General features: G+C 40.7%; 1 protein-coding gene across 2 annotated transcripts in view; it reads left to right on the forward strand.

The window, feature by feature from the left end:
• Positions 1-17,904, forward strand: part of Pum3 (pumilio RNA binding family member 3) — a 46,402-nt gene that overhangs the window by 16,197 nt on the left and 12,301 nt on the right. For both annotated transcript variants that reach the window (XM_017800264.2, XM_008841685.3), the window contains exons 11-16: positions 1,022-1,120; positions 1,929-1,982; positions 4,258-4,338; positions 13,580-13,722; positions 14,366-14,588; positions 17,272-17,359. In XM_017800264.2, coding sequence (XP_017655753.2) covers positions 1,022-1,120; positions 1,929-1,982; positions 4,258-4,338; positions 13,580-13,722; positions 14,366-14,588; positions 17,272-17,359 — 688 coding nt within the window. The remainder of the gene's footprint in view (positions 1-1,021; positions 1,121-1,928; positions 1,983-4,257; positions 4,339-13,579; positions 13,723-14,365; positions 14,589-17,271; positions 17,360-17,904) is intronic.

Consider the following 17,904-nt stretch of genomic DNA (forward strand, 5'->3'; position numbering starts at 1 on the left):
AGCCCCCTCGCCCCCCATGCTGGACTTGCATGGTCTTGTGCAGGTCTTTTGTAAGCAACCACAGCTGCTGTAAGTTCATGAATGCAGGGCCCTGTCATCTTTAGAAGACACTGTGACTCCCCCCACCCCCCCCAGTGCTCCCCAACCTCTGGCTCTTACAGTCTTTTGCCTCCTTCTCCACAGTGTTCATTAAGCCTTGGGGGTAAGGGGGATGATACAGACATTCCATTTATGCATTTATGGCTGAGCACTTTAGGAGAGATTCTTAAGTTCAGGTATGTGGTCTGAAATCTGTTCTTGTGAGCCATCCTGGGAGCGGATGTTACGTGAGGGTGAAGTGGCTTGTTCCTTATTGGTGGAGTTGGGGATCTCTTTCACTTTCCAGGGTTTGTATTTATTCACTTGATGTAAGTTTTTTAACTGGGGTCCCTGTAGTTTTTAGCTGCTAAAATTCATTACATACTGGGTGCTCAGACATTGAAAATGAAGAGTTAAATGACCTTTTTGTAAAGAAAAGATCATTTATACATGAAGACCTATCCTAAATGTTAGTACAGAGAATTTTTTGAGAAGAGTGGTTATGGTACAGAATTAATGATTTGTGGAGATGACCCATTGGTAAACTAAGACACAGAAACTTGAGTCAGAATGAATTTTGATTGTGTTTGTTATATAGATATCTTGGAGTTCTTTATCTGGCTGCTCTGTTAAATGTTCCCTTAGCGATGCTCCCTCCTTGACTTCTTTTTCTGTACTCATTGGATTGTATCATACATTGCCTGTGACTACTTTTTAAAGTAGGCATTGGGAAAAATCAAATACGTTGTTTAATAGTAATTACCTACTGTCGATATTTGCTGCTTTTGATGGAAAAGAATGTTTCTAGGAAGAGCTGTCCATAGACTTAAAACTTAGGTTGTTTGCTACATGTGCTATTTTCTTGTCATTCTCTATGCCTCACTGCGCTCCTGTAGATGACAAAAGAAGGAGAAAGGTACAACTGACACCCTCTGTTCCCTAGGAACTAATTGAAGCCATCCGAGAAGCTGTGGTATACCTGGCCCACACACACGATGGTGCCAGAGTGGCCATGCATTGCCTGTGGCACGGTACACCAAAGGTAAGTGTCAGAGCCATGCCTTGTCCGCAGGCCGGATGTGACAGTCCTGTTGCCTTTGGTCTGACTTTGATTCCCAGTTGTACATAAACATTATCTTCTCGGAATTGTGTCTCAGGACCTCACAGGAATTTGGCATCTTCTTGGAGCCTGTGTTTACTCTCTGCTCTAGTTGAGACCTGAGGTGTCATTGAAGGGTAATAAGAGATTAAGCAAGGAACACATTTATGTTCAGCTTTGTGTTCTTTTATTCTTCATTTAATGATCATATTGAGATGGGGAGAAAGGAAGAGATAATCAGTGGTTAGCCAAACATATGTATGCTCATGTAAGTATTAGGTACTTTGAGAAAAAAGGCAAAATTTGAGAGAAAAGATAAAAATGCATCTTAATCATAGAATTTTAACAAAAACGATCAGTTTATTTCTGCCTTCAAATAGTAGTTGTACTTTCTCTACCTTTTCATTTCTGTAAATTTAACTATTCTACAAATAGATTGCAGTATGCTAGATTTTTAAATGTGTATCAGACAGTAGATGGACAGATCTTGCCTTTGCTATAAAAGTGGTTTTGCTAGGTTCGCCTTCAGCTTAGAGTTTCATGGTTCTGTTTTGTGCCTAAATGGATTGTCTCATGCAAGACAGATTATAATAGCCTTTATTGGTGCTTATTGGCTTATTCTGGCTGCATAACTGTTCTTTTCACCAGTGAAGAGAATAATGCTGATGAAAATTTAATATTACATAAAAATTGTAACTTTGAAGTAGATTTTATAAACAAAAGGTCATTGAGACAATTTTTCCTTTTCAAGGACAGGAAGGTGATTGTGAAAACAATGAAGACTTATGTTGAAAAGGTAGCTAATGTAAGTACACCAAGAGTCCATTCTCAAAATGATTTTAATAGTAAGGTGAATTCATGATTCTTGGGGAAATTCTGGAAAACTCACAAAATTAGCAAAGAGAAAAATGTTTAAATTTTTTTAGTGTATATATTTATTGAATTTCGGTCCATTTTATACAAAAGATCTTAATCATCTTTATAATCCCTCCCCCATCTGTGCCCTCCCACAGTCCCCCACCGCCCACTGGATTTCATATATTCTCTTGTATGTGTTAAGGCCTGTTGAGTCAAGTTTGTGGCCCAGGTGTTCCTCAGTGCAAGTTCATCTACTGGGGTCTTGTCTCTCCCAAGACTCTTGCCTATCTTAGAGTCTCTCCCTTAAAGATCAACTCTCCCTCACCTGGCAGTAATCCGCTGCCAATAGTTACTCGGCTAAGGTTGGGACCCGCTCATTTCCCCAGTTCTATGCCTTTCGGGTTCTGTGCCAGCTTCTTTTGTGTCTGTGGAAAAGTAATTTGCACTTGGTTTTTGCTTGTGTACCTACCTTAAAGTTGAAGCTGGTGGTCTCGTGTTCATTGTCCTTGACCTTATTCCTTCACCTAACTCATCATTTGACTCCTCATCCACATAGGAGCAGTTTTGTGTCTACCTCACTCTTAATGACTATTACAGTACATAATTGTACCCTAACTCACTTGGCCAGTTCTTTCTGTTGAATAACAGATAAATTGTTAGCACTGTTGCACATATTTTATATGTAAGTTCCCGTACTTATGTAGAAGCATGTCTAGGATAAATCAGAACCAAAATTGCTTAGTCAGAGCACAAGGCATTTTTATATTGATGTTGCTAGTTGCTTTCCAGTGAGCTCAAGCCACCTTAATTCCTACTGATATAAAGATTCTGCTTTTTCTCAAACTCTTTGAGTTCACGTTACCAAAATTTTCCTGTTGTCTATAAAATATGTAGAAAATTTTATGTATTTCATCATTTTAGTTATTATGCTTAATTATTTCTCTAAAGCATTAATTCATACATTTAAAGCCATTTGTCTTTTCTGTGAATTGACTATATATTTTTTTCCCTGTTTAGTTGATTTGGGGTTTTATATAGCTTATGTGTTTGATTATTCTTCTCCAGATAGTTTTTTAGACCATATGATTAGTAAGTTCCTCATTCTCTCTAACTGAAATTTTGTTACCCATCGTGTCCTTCAGACCTGGCTCTGAAATGACATCTAGGATTCTAGTAAGAATATGTTAGGGGCTGGAGAGATGGCTCAGCAGTTGGGAGCATTGATTACTCTTGCAGAGGACCTGGGTTTGGTTCGCAGCACCCATATGGCGGCTACGAACTGACCTTTACTCCAGTTCCAGGGGAATCCGAAGCCCTCTTCTGACCTCCACGGCATTGCACGACACAGGTGCACTCACATGCATGCAAGCAATACACTCATACACATAAAATAAAAATAATATTTTTTAAAAAAGAATGTGTTGTAAGCTCTGAAAACAGGGCTCTTTTGATTTTTAACATGAAGTAGAAGTATGTGGGTTTAGTTTTTTCTTTTTTTCATTTCTTTGTTTTGGAGCTTGTTTTGGTTTTGTGTACATGTATTATGAATATTGTGTGTATGATCATTATGTCTGGGTTTACCCATTTCTTTTTTCATGATTTGAATAGTGTGTGTGTGTCTGTGTGCGTGTCTGTGTGTTGTGTACATGCCCCCTCCATTGTTCTTTCATTTAATTACCTCAATTAAAATTTTCAAGTAACCATTAATTAACTGAATACTTATAGATAGATGTGAATCAGCTTTATATCTGGAATATACTTAGGTCTTGATGAGAAAGAAAGTTCATTTGAGTGACTTATTTACCTTGTTTATGTGATGTTAGACACTATTGTGTTGACAACCTTCATAAAGTGACTTTCTCTGTGTGTGAGTAGGATAAGAGGGAAAATCTATACAATATTTTTGTTGTTGTTGAAACAGGGTATCAGTGTGTGGCTCTGGCTTGTTTGGAGCTTGCTGTTTAGGCCCAGCCTGGTCTAGCACTACTATGCCCAGCTTTTTTGTGGGTTTTATGTGGTAGGGGGCAGGGTGCACAAATGAGCCACAGCACTTGTGTGGAGGTTAGAAGACAATTTGCAAGCATCAGTACCCTCCTTCCATTATATGGGTCCTGGGATTGAACTCAGATGTCAGACTTGGCTGCAAGTGCCTTTACGCATTGAGCTGTCTCACCAGCTTGTATACAGCTTCTGTAACCTCTTCTGTCTTCCCGTTGTTACAGGGCCAATACTCTCATTTGGTTTTACTGGCGGCATTTGACTGTATTGATGATACTAAGCTTGTGAAGCAGATAATCATATCAGTAAGTACTTCTGAGGGCTTGAGAAGCTGCCTTGACCAGTTGTTGGTTTCAAAGTTTAATTTCACACATGCTGTATAAAAACTTTGATCTGTTCTTTCTGTTCAGTGTTTTTTGTGACTTTTTAGCTATCATTTAAGTTTTCTTTTTAGAGACTTGCTGTGTTTGTTTATAAGTCCCAGCCTTGTAACTTGATATTGTTTTAAGCCTTTAAAAGATTAGCTAAAGTAAAGCTTGACACTTCTATTTTGGATTAGGGTTGCATGGTTTTTTTTTTTTTGTTTTTTTTTTTACACTATATGATATGCTAAAAAATGAAAAATTAGCAAAGCAGTGCTTGGATTTGATCAGTGATCAGTTCAACACTGTTGAGTTTAGCACATACCTGTGGACAAGCTGTCTCTGCAGTTACCCAGGTTATTGATACCCCTGGACTGGGTTAGGCTGATGGAGAAGAAAAACTCCTAACACTCACTCAGTTGTGCTTACTACAGCTTTCACAAAAGCTTTTGTAGGGTCGGACTAAATGTTATTACTCAAGTTGAAATACTAACTTCCTCTTCACATTTTAGCAATTACCTCTAGCCCAGTGTAATAACCATAAAGAGGGACTACTTGAATCAAATAATTGTCCCTAAACTTGTCTTTTAAAAAGCCTAAGCTGTCATCTTAGAGAAACTATTCCATAGTGAAAATTATAGTCTGAATGATTTGTCTTTCCTTTACCCTGCTGTGACTGTTCCTCTCTGACTTCTGGTTCTATGGTCCTCTTTTTCCTTCCCTTCCCTTATATGAAGATGCATGTATATTGAATATATATTATGGTGGAGACTGTCAAAGGAGAAAAAATAAATTGCAATATTATAGCAGTGACCAAAATTGGGAATGTTTTGAAAATCACTTATGTATAAACATAGGCTATTCATCTGAAAATCACATGAGCCTTTATGTTTGATACATGAATGGGGCCCTTGGGGAAATCTTACTGACAAATGGTACTCTCACATTGAGCTGAGAAAAGGCCATGGGTAAGGCAGAACTTACCCATGGTCGGGTGGGGGTGCTGTGGCCTCTCTGACCCATCTGGATGAGCAATGCTGGGTGTTACAAAGTGTGTCCACTTAATGAAGGGAGGAAAAAGATCTGTTTTCCGAGATGCCAGCTGTGAGTCTGAATGTATGTGAATTTCTCATGCCCCTAACTGTCGTTTTTCAACTTTGTTCTTGACTATTTTAAGATTATGATGACTTTCATTTGGGGTAGGATTGTGGGCAGAAATGAGTTGGCAAGACTTTTTGTCACAGACTGACTATTTTGACATGTTCTTGTGACTTTATATTACCCTTTTGACTCAGATCAGTAATGATTGTTTTTCATTCCTGTGACAGATGTGAGGCCATAGAATTGGCTAATGAATAAAGTTGTTTCACAAAAATGGAAACAGACTGGCCTATTGAAAGTTTGCTTTTGTTTAATAGTTTCACAAAAACTAAAATTTGCATAACTTCCAAATGGATTTCAAGGAGACCCAAACTTTCTTCAGGATTTGCCAGAATTATGATAGATTGATCTTTTCCAAAGATTCATCTCACTCAAAGTTGGTATTGATAATTTTAATTTCTTATGCTTATCAGTTGGAATCCCACAGCTATTGAACCCACATTCCTAAAGACTAACTTCAGACAGCTCTGATTTGTGTCTCACTGATGAATGCTCCACAGGTTCTGTGTATCATTAAGCTGCATAGTTAGTGATAAAGCTGTGGAATGCTAATTGCTCTTATATTTTCCCACCCATTCACCACAGAAACTTATGTAGTGCTTTTTAAAGATCACCAAGAAAACTTAGAGTCTCAAAGTACTGTATTCAGGGTATACAGATTTCACAAAATGTCAAGCTGAAATCACAGCCTGGTCAGCAGTACCTTTTACCTTTCAAAATGGAAACAAGATGCTTCTTACTTTACTTTTAAAATAAAAAGCATACTTTATAAAATTTGATCCAGTTTACCCTAAAATCACCAGTATGCTCTGCAGCTGGTTTGACATCAGTGTTCCTTGGGAAAACAATGCCTGTATTAGCCAGTTACCATTTGGGATGAGTACGTATCAGAGTGTATTTTAAATTCCTTATCTTTAAAATATACTCAAATATATACTGAGTAATATACTGAGTCCTTAGCCTTCCACCATCTGACATAATGAAGTAAAAACCAATTGATATAATGGCTCACCTATAATCTCATCACTTTGGAGGCCAAGACAGGAGAATTGCCTTGAATTTGAGGCCATCTTGGGCTGCCTACTGAGAGCCCATCTTTAAAAAAGAAATGAGGACTAGAAAGATGGCTCAGTGGTTAAGAACACTGGCTGTTCTTGCAGAAGACCTGGGTTCGAATCCCAGCACCCACATAGTAGCTAACAACTGTCCATAACCAGTTCCAGGGGATCAGATAGCCTCTTCTGTCCTCCACTGGCATTGCATGACACGGGTACACTTACCTGCATGCAGGCAATACACTCATACACATAAAATAAAAATAAATGAAACATGACAGACGCAGTCCAGGCTTGATTTGTATGCCCATCCTTGAACCTGTATCCCAGCCCCAGCCCTACTGTGGTGAATTTGGCATTTATTACTCATGCACATTTCCTTATCTGTTCTGCAATATGTAGAGTATATGGCTTTGTACATTTACCATTTCTGAGTTCTTGCATGTATTTTTCAGCCTACTGTCTTTGTTTGGCTTTGTGTTATGAGATTCACCATCAGGGGTTGGCAAGCCTTTTCATAAGAGGCCAGATAGTAATTATTTGAGACTTTATGGACCATATGTGGTCTGCACTTATTGTATTATTTGTTAATACCTTTAAAATGTAAAAATACAAATGAAGACAACCTTCTTGGTGTTTAACAGACATACTTTGAGGCCTATACTAATCTGGTCAGAGGGACATATAGGACAGTTTTTGCTCCTTGCTCTCCAAGGTCGATTAAGTTCCAGGGGACTATGAGCATCTCTCAAAACGTCCTGTAACTGTGGGGAATCACCTGTTCTCTTGACCAAGGAGGCCATGGAGACCCTACCAGATGGACTTGAACCAGTGTCCAGTCTACAAAGAGGAGGGTCAATGCAGAGGAAACATTTCCTCTGTGCTTCCAAGTGAAGCTAGCCACGGTCTGGCAGGATCTTTGACTTATCTCCACATAGATTGAACTGGTAAAAGAAAGGAGTCAGGGGCTCCTCCCAAGCCCATGTGACCCCTGAGGAACAGATCCTTGAACGATCTTAAGAGTAAAAATAAATTGGTTAATCTGGGCCAACTGTATGGTCTTTAATACCCAAAAGGAAAGTGTCTTAGTTTGTTTATCCATTGCTATGACAAAATACTCTGACCAATACCAACTTGGGGAGGAAAGGGTTTATTTTATCTTACATCTCCTGGGTCACAGTTCATCTGTGTTCATCCTGGAGGCAGGAGCTGGAGCACAGGCCATGGAGGGACTCTGCTTACTGGCTTGCTCCCCTGGCCCCTTGCTCAGCCTGCTTTCTTATGCAACACAGGCCCACCTGCCCAGGGATGGCACCACCCACAGTGGGCTGGGCCCTCCCGCATCACTCAACAATTAAGAAGGTGCCTCATAGACATGGCCACAGGCCAGTCCAATGAAGGCAATTCCCCAATTGAGGCTCCCTCAACCCAGGTGTGTCAAGTTGACACGAACGCTATCCAGCACAGAAAGTAACCAAAGTGATCAGTATAATTCTTTAAGAGTCCACGTGTATAGCTAAAGGCTACATAACAAGAAACAATGCCAAACAGGAGATACCTTCCTTTGAGTTATTGGCCAGGGTGGCCCAAGAGACTCCCAGACAGTAACCCAGCATAGAAGTGGGAAAATGAACAGTAGACCCCAATCTTATCTAAAGGCATGTTGGTAACTGATTGCTGCTAGATGAGGAACAGCTGATCTTCCTAAAACAAGGCACTTTAGATAGGCTGATAGATTCAGTTGATGGACTAGCACTGGGTAATGGCTGGGGGCACTGATAACATAGTGGACAGTAACAGGGATGTCAGAGTATATGGGCTCCAGTGGGGTTGGGGGAGGGGCTATGGGTTGGTGTCATTTGGGATGCAGGTATAAAGATGAATAAGATTGTTTGGGATGTTCTGTATGAAATATACACAAAAAAATCAAAGGATTTGCAGAAAAGGGACAGGGGCAGGACTTCACCTAGGTACCACCATTTGCTCATTTTTATCTAAGTCATTCATTTTTAGTGACAAGTAGCAGTCCACTAAATGAGTATAATGAGGCTTGTTTTTATTTTCATGATGGCCCTTAGTATTTTTTGCAGTTTATAAAACTATTTTCTGCACTGGATATGTAGCTCATTTGGTAAAGTGCTTACTTAGCATGCACAAAACCCTGGGTTCTATCCATCTCAAGCGCTGCATAACCAGGCATGATCATGCAGGCCCATGATCCCAGCAGTTAGAAGATGGAGGCAAGAGGATCAGAAGATCAAAGCCATCCTTGGCTACAAAGCAAGTTCAAGACCAGACTAGAATTCAGGAGACTTTCTTAAAACCAAACTCTTTTTGGAGGGTTTGGGGCATAATTCAGTGGTAGAGCTCCTATCTAGCATGGAAGAGCCTTCAGTTCCTAGTACTGCAAAATATAAAGAACAGAGAAACCCTAGAAACCGTTCTTTAATTTTTATTGGCTTTAGGGAGCTGGAGTGATGGCTCAATGTTTAGGAGCACTGACTGTTCTTGTAGAAGACCCAGGTTCGAATCTCAGCCCCCATATGGCAGCTACCAGGGGTCCATAACTCTAGTTCCAGGGAATCTGATGCCCTCTTCTGTCCTCTGCAGGCACTGCATAACATGGGTATACTTACACACATAAGTATAACACTCATACATATAAAATGAAAATAAATCAAATTTTTTTAAAAATTTTATTGGCTTTGCTATTCCATATAATTCTGTGGCTAATGTATTGTGTGTTCCAGTGTCAGTTCTATTGCTGTGATAAAATACCCTGACAAAGGCAGCTTGGGGAAGAAAGAATTCTTGGCTTAATGCCAGGTTGCAGTCCATTATTGTAGAGAAGTCAAGGCAAGAACTTAAAGCATCACATGGCAGCATCAAGAGCTGAGAGTAAAAGCATAGAACATCATGTCAGCCTTGCTCTTCTTACACTGCGCAGCACCCCCTCCCTAGGGAATGGTGCTGCCCACCATGGGCTAGGTCTTCCTATATTAATTAGCAATCAAAAACGGTAACCCCCAGACATGCCCTCAGGCTAACCTAATCTCAATAATAATTCCTCAATCAGACTCTTCCCAGATGATTCTAGGTCGTGTCAAATTGATAATCAAAACTAACAGCACAGTGTGTTTTCTTGTACACAGGTAGATGTTTCTCTAAGGTGTTTCCTTATCAGAGTTGCTGAGTTTCCAGAGGTGCACATGTATAGAGTCCTGTGTCTGTATTTCCCACCCAGCCACTACAAAACCCATTATCTTACACAGCATTTTTTAAAACAGCCAAGAAACCCTTGTATTAGCATTCTCTTTAGAGAAATTGGATTTATGGAAATATCATGTTCAACATGGGCTGCTAATCACTTTCTTTTTTCTGAACCCTTCTCTAGGTATTGTTCTCTGTTGGCCCAGGCAGATCTCTACCCCTCACTTGCTATTTTCTTTATGTTATTCATTAATATTAACTGCAATCTGACACATGATTCACAAACTCAGAAATGCCCTTAGACTAGGTGAGTGAATGAGTGAGACAGAAGGGAGAGGACCATGGAATGGAAAGTGCCCATGTGCAGGGCTACCACTCCCTTCCAGCCTTTGGCAGTGTGAGTTCCAAGGTGACCATCCTTAGGTTAAGTAATGTTAAATATCTCACATCGTGCAGTCAATCTTCAGGTTTTTGTTAATCTTGCCAAAGTAAAACCCTTACCCATTACACTAGCTTTAGGCCTTTCATTTCTTTGAATGCAGCCAAAGGGGTAGACTTGGTAAAGTCCTACTATAATATAATCTCTGGAAACTTCCTCGAGCTCTAACCTTCCCTCAGCACTTCTGTTGCTGTCTCCTATTTAAATTTCTTCTATTTTTCGCTTTCCATTAACTCTCTTGCCTGTTCTCAAAGACTTCTAGATAGGGAGAGAAAACAAATTTATCCATCATTTTAGAACAATAGCTGGTTGTCTCCCTTAGCTACAGGTGGGCACTACAGTATTAGAGACCAAGATTTTGAAGTCTTACATCTGAGCAACACTTTCTGGTTAGGTGAGAAATAATTGTCTAAATAACTTTTTGGATAGACTTAAGCCTAATGTCTGGGGAGTGTAATATCTTGAACTCTTAAAGAAATATATTGATGACTTTACTCTTTGGTTATACTTTCCTTTTGGGTGTTTAAGACCATACAGTTGGCCCAAACAAATCAATTTATTTTTACACTTAAGGTCATTTGAAGATCTGTTCCTCAGGGGTCACATGGGCTTGGGAGGCGCTCCGGGATCCTTTCTTTAACCAGTTCCATCTGTGTGAAGAGTCAAAGGTCTTGCTTGACCATGAAAGTAAATCCTGAATCCATCACTCTAGAGTTCAGCCTTGGAAGGCAAAAGAAAAATAAGGAGGAACCCAATAGAGGGATGCTTTTGGAAGCCCTTATCAAGAAACTCCAGTGGACTCTCATATGAACATTTGAAAATTGCCCTGTTCTGACTTTTTTCTAGTTCCCTGTCTAGAACTTGTAATGATAATTACTCTTGCCTTTACTTCTCCTTCACATCTCCTATTCTTCCCTTAGAGACAAGAGTTACGCAATTTGGGAGTCTTTTAGATAGACCGACTGAAGGGGTACTCCAATTGCCTCACCCTGTGTCCCTGTTCAGCATGGAAGAAGCCAGAGTGGTCTGCGTCCCGATTCCCTATTGGCAATTTGGGTAACCCCTTCAGAGGATGGTATGATAGGAATAGGAGGTAGGAATTGGCTAGGCAGTTAGGGTAAAAAGACCCCAAAAAGCTCCCAAATACTTTTGACATTTCGACAGTTTTGGCCTTTGGAACAGAGTGTGTTGCTAACAGGCTCGAGGACATTTTGACTTTTAGCCCAGAAACTGGCTACATTTCTTGGGGGTCTTTTTACCCTAACTGCCTAGCCAATTCCTGCCTCCTGTTCCTATCATGCCATCCTCTGAAGGGGTTACCCAAATTGCCAATAGGGAATCGGGATGCAGACCGCTCTGGCTTCTTCCATGCTGAAGTTAAAGGAATCTTTAACACTCTCCAAGCCACTAGATTAATCCTTACATGTGGAACCCATGGAAGGAATGCATTGCTGACTTGCTGCCTCCTCTCTTTCCTCTTTAGTCCAAGAAAACGATGTCAGTTAAAGTATACAGAGAGCATGTTAAAGGTCCCCTGTGTTTTGGACACCTAACCTAAACTACATAGAACAATTCTGCTTTGGGACCTCTTACTTTGAGATTACAAAAAGATCCCTACCCTGTAGCATGTTTTATATGTTTTTTTGCCTTCTCTTTTTCATTTTCCCTTATGTTACTAAAATTTTAAGTTCATTTTTTTTTCCTGTTAAGAAATTATATATCCATCTTAAGTTGGCTAGACCTATTGAGTGTTTTCTGAAAACTTAGGTTTCCTTCAGAAGTAGTTCAGAGAGCCAGTAAGGATTGGAGTCCTGGAACCTGGGTGTGCTGTTGTGAAGGTCATTCTACTTGATAGATGTACAGTGCTCAGCAATATCTGGCTCCTGGTAGGCACTTAGCAAGTGCTAACTACTGTTAATAGGTGTCAAAGGACAGAGACTTGTGCAGAAGTTGAAGGAGGCTTGGGTTCCATTGACAAACAGGATCCTGAATTGTGATCCTGTGGTAGATGACTGACTGACTGACTGACTGACTTTTTAGCTTAGGCCCTTGCACTAAAATCACTAATCCTGAATAATTAGTTATATATTTTAAGAACAGACCTGTATCTGTTGTCATAGAATTTCTTCCCTTCAGAAGAGGCTATATGTTTTCTTTGGCAGTGACAGATTTGGAGTCAGAGGACCAGAACTAGTCAGATCCCTACTTCTGGCCCCTAACCTGGAACTGAGTTGTCTCTGTGGTCCCAGTTAATTTAGGCTGCTTAGACACACCTGGGTTTGACCATTTATAGTTGGTTAGAAGAAGCAGGAATATTGTAACAAAATAAAGATGAACTTTGCATTTTCTCTGGTGATTCACCCAATACCCCAGCACTCAGGAGGCGGAGGCAGATCATGAGTTCAAGGGTTGTGTAGGCATCGTGGCAAGAACGTATCTCCAAACAAGTAAAATAAAGGAATTTAGTGACTTTGTGTTTTTGAAACATCAGATATATATAGGAACTTAGTTTTAGGACAACATCACTGTTGCTAGTTGAGTTCTAACCACTGGGTATGCTGATGGCAACATCATGCAGGGCGATGTGTGACTGCTCAGCCGAGTCTTTCATGATTTGTCTTCCCTTCCTCTGCTCTTGTTCTTCACTATAGTAAAAGCCTTCATTTGCTGTGAATAAGCAACCTAGCTTTAAGCCTTTATCTACTTTAACAGGCATATTGGAGCAGGGAAATTCTGAGGCATGTTCTTTAAGACTCATGCTACATTTAAGTGCTGTTCTTAGTAATAGTGGCCCAATAAATCCTCTCGTAATGCATGAAGATAGCTCTTCTAATTTTTTTTAGTAGTTTTTTTATTATTTTTATTTTATGTGTAGATTTGTATTGCCTGCGTGTAGGTAAGTGTACCCATGTCATATAATGCCCATAGAGGTCAGAAGAGGCTGTGGGATCCACTGGGACTGTAGTTACGGACAGTGGTTACCTGCCATGTGGGTGCTGAGATTCGCACCCAGGTCTTCTACAAGAACAACCAGTGTTCTTAACCACTGAGTCATCTCGCCAGCCCCAGCTCTTCTATTTTTTTAAAGTTCGTGGTTGTGATCAGTTAATATAAATTTATTGTTCAGTAATACCCATCACAGTAGAAAACTAATTTTGTTCTGAATGTAATTCTTTGTGCTTTAATAAGAAATGTCAGAACTCTACAGTTGCTAGTAAGTAGACAGAGGAAAATAATTGTCTGTTCTTCATTACCATTTGAATCCCAACCGTACTTTGAGAATGTAAATAATAATGCATTTTTGTTTATGATTTTATAGGAAATCATTAGTTCCTTACCCAACATAGTAAATGACAAATACGGAAGAAAAGTCCTGTTGTATTTGCTGAGTCCCAGAGATCCTGCTCATATAGTACGAGAAATCATTGAGGTTCTGCGCAAGGGCGATGGCAATGCACACAGGTAAAGGCCTGCAAATGGCTTGGCTCCTTTGCTTCCTGCCTGGGTGGGCTACTTATTATGAGGAGCACATGCTTCCAGAAATCCACATACATGCTCCTTTTCTCCTCTTTCCCTCTCCCTCTTTCTCTAAAACTTCTCAAGAGATAATTCCATTGTTGAGCTTGTACTTTGATAGAGTCTAGGGGTCTTATCTTGAAAAGGAAATCAATCAGGCTTTCAAAAGAACACCTCTGAGCACTTGGCACATAGTAGGTACTCGGGTGTGTGGTTTTTTGTTTTGCTTTACTTTCAAAGCTGGTGTTGTATTTTAATACCCTGAAAACAGAATCCATAATATACTCTGAACATGTGCTGCCTGATGAGATCATTTATTTTTTTTTTAGATTAATTGGGTTTGGAGGTTTTGTTTGTTTATTTATATTATAGAAAGCAAGCTTCTTTCACTGAGTGCTTGTTTTATGCCGGGTAGTTGAGATCTGGGGTGCAAAGATGGAGAATAGCAGATACTCTCCAGTTACGGTCTATGTATTCAGCAGAATAGACATTTCCAGAGTATGCCCCACACTGATAAGCTCTTAGAAGTTTGTGATAAAAGAACATCCATTTATCTTACCTTACTACCTTATCTAACATATTTCAACAGTAAGAAAGACACAGAGATCCGCCGACGTGAGCTCTTGGAATCCATTTCTCCAGCTTTATTAAGCTACCTGCAAGGACATGCCCAAGAGGTGGTGCTGGATAAGTCTGCCTGTGTGTTGGTATCAGACATTCTGGGATCTGCTACTGGAGACGTTCAACCTGCCATGGATGCCATTGCTAGTTTGGCAGCAGCAGAGCTACATCCTGGTGGCAAGGATGGAGAGGTGACATGCTATTTACTCTGACAGGCAGGAGAGCCACAGGGCCTGTAAAGATACTAGTCAGGGAGAACATCACTACAGTTTCAATAATAATACCAATAGGACATGGGAAAATTGTCAATTCAGAATGCCATACTGATAATACTTCTTCTCAGAAATGCAGTGATTCCATGTTATCTACAGAGTTGAAAACAAGTACTTTGACTCTCTTGTCTATAGTTGGCTGCTTACTACCTTTCTAGAAGAGCCCATGCTGTTTGTATTTGCTCTGGCTGCTCCTTCCTTCAGTGTGGCATGCTGCGTTTTTCTCCACTTCCCTATGCCCCATCTATGCAAAGTCTGAGTCATCACACAGTCCCCACAATTTTCCTGACATCTTCCCTAATTTCACCTCATTAAAAAAAGATTTGCTCTTCCAGGTGTGGTAGTGCATATCTATAAAACCAACACTTGAGAGGTGGAAGCAGGAGTATGAGGAGTCAAGGTCATCCTCTGCTACATGCTAAGTTCAAGGCTTGCTGAACTAGATGAGATACTCTTGGAACAAAAACTAAAATACTTGTTCATTCTGGTCACTCTTGCTTACATACTTGGGCATCTGTGATTCTACTTGAGCCTTAAGTTCACAGATTTGATGCACCTGACGTGCTAGACTCACCCAGCACTGTCTCTTAAAGGGTTGCCATTCCAAAGACAAACTATTAATGTTTACCAAATAATTCAGTTAATATTGGAACAAAAGCTCTGAAGGACAGCTACAGCTTCTGTGGAATTGTGTAGGAGCCAATTTGCTCCCCAGTGTCCTTGCTGGAACTTAAGCTAAGCTGAGGCCTGAAGAATTAGCAGCTCATCCAAGAGTGGTAGAAAAGCAGAGTGCGGCCAGGAGAGCGAGGGTGCTGCAGCCTGGGAGAGGGAGGAGTACGTGGGTTTGAGGCTCAGACTTGGAAATCCTCAAACAAACAAGAAGAAGGCAGGGGCTGGATCCGCAGGGCCTTTGTCTCATGCTGACTGAAGGGCCCTCAAAACTCCTAACCAGCAGCTGCTTAGTGGAAACGACCGTTTTTTGAAGCACTGAGCACTGCTGTCACTTAGTCCCACAAGGCCTTCGTGCACTAAATACAGTGACCTTTCGTTATGATCCCTGGTATTACCCAGGGGTGTAAACTAAGCTGTACAGGTTCTCTGCCTTTCATTCATTAATCAAAAATGTAATACAACGTCAAGAATGCTTAAAATGACAGAGTCTCTGCCCTTAGAGTTTAGGATTCGCTGGAGAGACACACCTTACTACAAAGTAGTTGTTACCTTGAGTTAAATTCACAGTGTATGTGAGCTGAGTGCTAACTTCTACACCTTAATATAGGAACTTGTAACTACTACTGTGGGTATCTCTTCTGATGATCTCTTTCCTGTTCTACCACCTTCACAAGCACTGTATCATATTTACAGCCAGCTTCCACAACCTCAGCCATTTCCCCACATCAGGACCCAGGCAGGAAGGAGCAAGAGCAGTGCCTGTCATGCAGTTAGCTAGAACTAGGTGAGGCACATCTGCTTCTGGACCAAGCTCTGGTGGAGCAACTGAGTGGCAGTACTGCTTGAAGCCATTGAGTATGTAGGCCCTGAGAACACAGTAGGGCCTTTAGAGGAGGCAGGTTGGGGTATGCAGCACCAGCAGTCAAGAAAGCTGGGAAGGGAGCTGCCTATTGAGTAAACCCAGCACCTTTCCGCTTGGCAGTTTTGATCTGAATAAAAGCCATTCGAGATAGTGAGTGCCTAGCATGCTTTTCAGAAAAACAAGTGGGTTGTAAATCTGAGAAGCTCAGATCCTGCCCTCTAGGAGCAAAGTGGATGAATGTGTGATAAAATAGTTCTTTGTATGGAAACTGCCTGTTGTTTCTCATACTAAATAAGGGAAGGTCCCTGGTACTGAGGCCCTTGAGAAGGAATGTTTTCATGTGCTTGTTGAGGTCATGTAAATGGTATTTAGACATCTTTCAGCATTGCATGTCGCATCATGTTTCTGCTAGTGCTCTGCCTCATGGGTATCGCAGTGCAGTGCATTACCATGGGAAAACTGGTCAGGTGCACCAAATTTTAGACAAACATTGTGGTGCTATTCAAACTAAGCTCCGAAAGCCCTGACTGAACTACCTCACAAGGGCTGCATAGCTGTGTTTGTTTGCAGCCTGGGCAGCAGAGTAGGTCTGTAGTCCCTTAAGCTGTCAAAGGCATTCTGGATAAAGATCTCGTAAGCTGGTGAAGCTTGGATGCATCCTTATTTGTACGTGGGATAACAATTGACTTACAGGCCAGGGATAAATGAGAGCATTTTTTTTTTTATTGAATTTCTGTGATTTTGGTATTGCCCCCTTAGTGCCCCCCACTCAATTTAATGTACTCTATTATAGTATAGAAAATAAGGCCAATAGATTCTTATTTGTGTTCCCAAATGTTCTTCAGTGTGGGTCTATCCACTGGAGCCCAGTTAGCGTACCAAGACTCCCATGTTTATAATAGACTGACTCTCCCCTTCCCAGTAGTTATTAGTTGCATAAATTTCCATAGGTTGGGTTGGGGTTTCTTACTTTCCCATGTCTTTGCTGGGATTTTCTGGTTTGAGCTTGCATGGGACTTGTGCATGCAAATGGCAGCTTTTTGAATGAACACTTCATGCTTCTTGTAGCTTCATGTTGCTGAGCATCCTGCAGGACATCTGGTTCTCAAGTGGTTAATAGAGCAAGATAAAAAGGTGAAAGAAAATGGACGAGAAGGTAGGTTGTGCAGCCTACTTTTGTATGTCTTATATGGAATTTCTGTGATATATGGACTTTATAAAGCTGGCCATTTAGGTTCACATGGAGTTTCTCAAGTGTATAGAAATCATGCTTCTAAATAAGTAATGATTAGCTGGTTATAAAGAATGATTTTTCCCTGTATCCAAAAATCCTTTAAATTTCAAGGGCTAGGGCTATAGTTTGGTGGTACAGTGCTTGCCTAGCATGCACAAGATCCTGGGTTCAATCCCCAGAGACATAAACAAGAAACACAGAAACAGAGGATAGAATTGAAAAGGAAGGAAAACAAACGGGGTGGGAGGATAATTTCTGGCGAGGAAGTAGCATTTGTCTATACCCTAGCACTTAGTAGGAGGTTTACAAATTTGAGGCCAATCTGAGCTGTATAATGCTCCCTCACCCTCCCTCACTCCCATCTTCTCTCAGCACCTGGGCTAGGTAAGTTCCCTAAACTGTCGTTCTGTTCCTTGAGGGTGTTGCTGCAGCACTGTGCCCCATTGCAGGCTTTTTTTTTTTTTTTT

Source organism: Nannospalax galili, unplaced genomic scaffold, assembly GCF_000622305.1.
Source record: "Nannospalax galili isolate Female #2095 unplaced genomic scaffold, S.galili_v1.0 scaffold241, whole genome shotgun sequence".
In the NCBI taxonomy this organism is placed as follows: Eukaryota; Metazoa; Chordata; class Mammalia; order Rodentia; family Spalacidae; genus Nannospalax; species Nannospalax galili.